Raw genomic sequence first — 6,150 nt, forward strand, 5'->3', positions numbered from 1 at the left:
TGTCTAGGAAGTATTTCATTACATACCACTGATAGTTGTTTGGGTTTTTTTAACTGGGACATACAATATATTCTGTTGGTCATCCAAACCTACGCCAGAAAAAGGGCTGCACTTGATTCTGAGTCTCTGCATGAAGAATCATACCTGCGTAAGCTGTGTGTCTTTTCAGGGACCAGAGAGACATCCTTAGCCAAGGATTGTTTCCCAGATCTTTCGTTTGTACCAGTTAGTTTTGTGCTTGTGTAGCAGTTTAACAGTGAAATTTGAATTCGCTAATTCTGCTTCTACTTGAATAGTTTTTTTTAACTATTCTTTCTATCCTCTAGTGGTATACAACTTGTGGTCATGCATGATATAGCTAGGAACTGCTTGGTGACAGATAGGATACATTAGATCTTTAGCTGGTACAGGCACACCTTTGCATGAGTGTCAAAACTAGCTTTAAAACAAAAAGGTTTTTAAGGTTTTTCTGAGCATATCAGCACATGGATATCAGAATACTTTTCTTCAGAAGGATATCGCCTTCCATTCCTTTTCAATGTAGCCAGTTTGTGTACTGGGAACCTATTCAGTAAGTTGCATTCTGTGGAATGGGAAGTCCTATTTCAGGCTTCATTGCACTTTCAAGCCTTTGCATCTTAGAATGAGTGCTGCAGTACTTTAGTGCTCACCAGTAAGTCCTGAGTTGATCTGATGAGGTTAAAGATAATTGGTTTCTTTTCCTTTCAGAATCTGTGGGTTGTGATTACTATCTGTTTGCAGAGCATACTGAATAACAGTAACGTGACTAAAGCAAAAGAGCAAATGCCTCCATCTCATCTGTACTTCAGGAACAGTTTCCCTTGACTCAGAGCTGGTTTTCCATTTTCCCTAACCTCATCCCTGTCAAAGTCTTGCAAGTCAAAGTATAGCTCAACCTGGTTGGGGGATAGAAAAGAAATAACCCATACCTTGTAGGCGTGTTGGACTAGATGACCTCCAGTGGTCCCTTCCAACTTCAACAATGCTGTGATTCCACTGGAAAAACTTGCTGAAATCTAAAGATACAGCATAAATGTTGCTAAAATATTACAGTATCTTTATATTGTTTAACCAGAATGGAACTTGCTAGGACTTTGTTACTTTAGTACGTTTAAAACAATTTTAGGCAGTTGTCAGAGAAACAGGATCCATGTGCTCTGAATACCAGTATGATTCAAATGATTTTTACCAGCACTAAGCTTTCTGGAGGTAAAAAAATAAATGATGAATGAAAGACTGTAGTGATTCAATGTTGATCATTATGAAATATTTGCAAAGTCTTCGGCGTTTCAGCAAGGCTCCTTTTGAAACCACGTTCAGGCATGGCTGAGGGACCTTTTTTTTTTTTTCTTGCTTAAAACTTTAGGAAGGTATTTTCCACATCGTGAATTAAGCTGATTTTCATATTTCATATTTTCCGAATCCCAGAATGGTGCTGAGAGTGTTTTTAGTTTTGTTCTTTTGCCCAGATGGTAAAAAGCTATTTTAAACAATAATATTTTTTTTTTTAAAAAAGAAAAAAAGTAAGAAAACAGTGAATGTGTTTCACTTTTTCCTATTTGTTTTTAAGGGAAAGGAACTGCATACAGACATCTTCAGAGTTTTCTTTAGAGTTTTAGTTTCTTACTTGTATTCTATAAAAATCCATTAGTCAAATCTTCTGAGGCTAAACCAGAGAAGTAGGCATAGAATATTTTTCCTATCCCTGATTTGATTTGACTAGGATAGAATTGGGTGGTATTGTTAATTTCTCACTTTCTGATTCTTTTCTCCGAAGATTTGGTGCTATTATATGTTCTTTATGCTTAGAAAGTAAATATGAGAGCAAGTCAGGTGCCTGTTGGAGATGCCTGATGTCATTTTAGATGTCCTCCAATATGCTTCCAGCTGTCATTCCAGGAAAGAATAGGTTTCCCATCAGTCCCATCACATCTTTCGCAGCCCTTTGTGAATGTCAGCGATAGTTTATGGGGCTAAGGTGTGTGAATTATTCCATAGACTTTGGGTAGTGACTAAATGTTTTCCCTTCATGCTGAACCTGATCTCCACCAGTCAAATGTGTATTTTGATGTTGGTGCTGTAGTTCTTGAGGACAGTGAAAATTCTGCAGCGGTATTAACATTAAGGAGCTTTTCTTGTAATTGTCAGTGAGTGGCAAATGATAAAATCAGCTACTTCAGTCATGTTAGTCACATAAATGCCACGAACTTTTAATTTCAGTAATGATATTAATGAGTTATAATTTGAGACTTTGACAGCAAAGTATAATTTGAAGTTTTTTGCTCCCAAACTTCCTGTAGCTTTTAATAAATCTATCTACCTATACATGTCATCACCTATTTTTCTGTGATTAATTTTTCTCCTTACTTCTTCAGAATCAGAAGAATGGACATTATTTTTTTTTCATTTACCTTTTGGAGCAGTTCGCAAGCCTTTGTGACTTAATGTTTCCCCACTCCATCTCTCTTAAATTCATGAAACCTATAGAGTTAATTATGGAGTCAATGAGTAGTACTAGAAGCTCCCTTCCCAATGTGGGTCTCTCATGACTTGTGGAGAGCACCAGGGAGGAGAGCAGACATGTTTGATGTAATTTAATTTATCTGCGAGAGAGATCCTGGGATTTAAGTTTAAAATTGGTTGAAGAAAGAGAGACAAAAAAGTATGAAAAAATAAATAAGGGAAAAACAATCTGCTTCCATATATATATTTAGCAAAAAAGTTGCCAATGCAGCAGGCAGTTAAAGAGAAAAGTAATTAACATTGACATTCTGTTTTATGTTTGGTCTTCATGTTTCTGGTGAAATTTCTGCAATTATAACAGCTTTTCCATAACAAACTATTTTAAATATGCCGTGGGAATGAACTTTTTTTTCTATACACATTTTCTGAGAGAGGAAGAAGTCTAACTGAGAAAATAATTTATACAAGGAAGCATTCATTAGACATGGTTTGCAATCTGGTTTATTACCAGACCAAAACGTTTGGTCTACAAAGTCACTACTAGTTGTTATCTAAAGAATAATCCTCAGAAATTGTTTTTCATGGCCACTGTATTTTTCTTAAATTTCATATTACAAAATTCCTTAGAGTTACACGTGCTTTGCATTAGCTTTGTGAATTGGGTCCTGCCTTTCTCTTTGAACAGTTCATCACTTCAAGGTTTTAACCTGGATGGTTTCCCAGAAGCCATATGGCTTTCAGGCTTTCTATTGTTGTTAGGAATTTATGTTCCAGGGCTTCATAAGCTGTGACTTTATGGAGAAGAAAATAGCCACCAGTTTTCCCAACTTCTGTAGGTGGGATCACGGTCTTCTCCGACCATTTGGCTCTGGCGATACACAACACTTTTGTGTCAACATGGTATATAGTAGGAGTGATATCATGGTTGATTAACAAGTTGCCCTGAATGCTGATTTTATTGTCATATCAATTAACTCCTGCAATGTATGCTGATGTCTGTCTTTATCACCCTACTTTTTCATAAGTTCTTAAGACTATTTGTATTGACGTTTATAAATAAGTAACTTAATTACAAGTAAAAAGACTGTAACATCATGATGCTGTGGGACACCATTCTAGAACAAAACCTTCTAAGGCTGCTCAAGGATAGCAACCTGGAATGCTTGGAAGCTTGATGTTATCGCTTTGAAAAATGCAAATTGGTTTAGTTTAGCAATGAATTTCCTTTATGATTTTTCACTTTACTTTGAATACAAACCACAGGAGTATACAGTAGCATAGTTTTGGAACAATACTGAAAACTTTATGCTGAAAAATGATAACTCACTGTTATACTAATGTCCCGAACGCAGTGATTTCATTCTCCTCCTGAAAGTGAAAACATCTCATTCCTACTAATCAAACTGTGAAGACTTGCTCCCTGTGAAATAACTTTTGGTTATATATTGCTACAATTTTACTGGACTATTAAAACATTGCACTCTGGGTATTTATTATAAACAATCAGGAAGGAACGTTTTTCTTAGACGCTTATGATATAAGGAAGGCCATTAGAGAAGAAGGGTATGTTGTATAAGCTGGTGCTCACTTTCTTCCCCTTAATTTCTGTCTTTTGTTAAATAATTGCTAGATATTTGGATATTTAAATTTTTTTTCCTCCAGCACTTTATCATAAGATGTTCTTTCAGTTTGTATTGTCTAGATTTTGATGCAATATAAAGTATTTAGAGATAAGCATTATGTATGCAGCCTGCTGTGAGGGTATATACACAGTATGGCATCCTGTGAACACCTGCTCAGTGTCACTTGTTGACTTTAGTCCATGCTATTGGTAAAGATATTCCTTTGGGAATTTTCTTTGTAAACAATTTTGTTTTAAACAAAAATACTGGACAATTAAATGGAAACTAAATGTTAGTGGAATTATCAATTATTTTTTTAAAATGCAGTTTACATTTCTTCTGTATAAGAAAGCTCTTGGCCATGCCTGTATTATATATATTAAAATCTGTTTCTCTAGAAAAATAAGTCAGTTTCTCAATTCATAGCAGTATGAATATTGAATAATTATTAATGCCGTGTTACTTGCTGTGTAAATTATAATATTGTATAATGAAGTATATGTTTCATATAAACATGGATAGTCAATCAGCAAAATCTATGTGTTTCTCTGAAGATGTTTAATTAATTTTTTGTCTGACTTATTTCTAGCGCTTAGGAAAAGAATGGTTCCTTTTGATAAAAGTGGCACCAAGGAAGATTCCATTAATATTGCTGTCAGTGAAATGAAGCTGCAAGCAGAAAGAAGGAAGCAGTAGAACATTTTACAAAAACATGCCAGCTTTCTCTGTGGTAAATTCCATTCCACTCTTTTTTTGGTTTTGAACAGTAGTAATTCCATCTGCTATAGGAGTGATGCACCCTTAATGATTCAACTGTTGCCAAACGCTTAAATGAAAAAGCACCAGGAGTGAATCTAATGAACTCTTGTGATAATTTATGTAACTTCTACACCAAAGGTTTTCTGGGATTATGCTATTCTCTTGTATTTGTTTCTGCAGTCCTCTTAAACTAAATTTATTGTATTCCTGAAATATTATGAAAGACCTGTGACATTAATCTTTGCTATGAGCTTATTTACCCCTGTACAGGAATTATTCTGACATTTGTTTTTTTATAACATTTAATAACATTATTAATAATGAAAAAATATTCAGAAATTACCTTTGTCCTAATATTTATTATGACAGTCATTATACAGTGTTGTGCAGACACATTTGTGATTTAAGGTTCTTCAGTTTGCAACAATTATTTAAGAAAGAAGCAATAAATATTAAACAAAACCAAATTTCCTCAAAATTAGTGGAAATTCGCCTAATGATTTCAGGCTCAGCATATATTTGTAATTATTCTTCCGACCAGAACAGTTTTATCAGACGACCCCTGGTAAGGCACTTAACAGCACCTGCATCTCACCCATCTGTATTAAGCATGTTGAAGGACACTGCTATGTGGCTGTGCAAATTTTAATAGCAGGGTTTAATGGTCAGTTATTTATTCTGTTTTGCTCTCTATTAGAAGAGATGTGTCATATTGTACAGTTGTATTTGTTCAGATATCTCTATTCTAGACAAATCCTATGCAATTCTGCGTTAGTGTGGTCTCAAACAGCACAACACAGCAGAATTTTCTGCAGCCAAAAGAAATGCACATGTTTCTGATGGTCCTTGTTTTATTCTCCTCTCTAGCGCTTCTGGTTGAATCACTACTACTGTGCCTTAAAAAAATTGCCAAATCTATCAGAGTGCTGTAGCAACATGAACATCATTTTGTTTTGTAGGCTTCTTTCATATTTAGGAAGCCTACTTCTTCTCTGAAACGCTGTCTTAGCACTGTAGGTGTCTCAGGCTTAATTCTCAGGTCACTATGTGCCACCTGAATTTATTTTCTGAAGGAGTGTTCTGCAGTCCTAGTGGGTTCTCTGGGCAGTGCACTTACTGGACAATCCCCTCCTATTCAGCCTGTTTCAAACAGAACTTCTTGTTGAGAACATCAAAATCAGACAAGGAAATGAGAAAATAATGGAATTCATTTTCCTTTCATTTTCTATACACTTAAATTATTTAAATTTTTTTTTAAAAAATCTAATTTGGTTAAAAAGTTTCC

General features: G+C 35.0%; 1 protein-coding gene across 1 annotated transcript in view; it reads left to right on the forward strand.

The window, feature by feature from the left end:
- CEP128 (centrosomal protein 128) overlaps positions 1-5,130 on the forward strand; it is a 133,045-nt gene extending 127,915 nt beyond the window's left edge. The window contains exon 24 of the mRNA XM_063334037.1: positions 4,696-5,130. Coding sequence (XP_063190107.1) covers positions 4,696-4,802 — 107 coding nt within the window. The 3' untranslated portion in view covers positions 4,803-5,130. The remainder of the gene's footprint in view (positions 1-4,695) is intronic.
- Positions 5,131-6,150: the final 1,020 nt, after the last annotated feature.

This window comes from Chroicocephalus ridibundus, chromosome 4 (assembly GCF_963924245.1).
Source record: "Chroicocephalus ridibundus chromosome 4, bChrRid1.1, whole genome shotgun sequence".
Classification (NCBI taxonomy): Eukaryota; Metazoa; Chordata; class Aves; order Charadriiformes; family Laridae; genus Chroicocephalus; species Chroicocephalus ridibundus.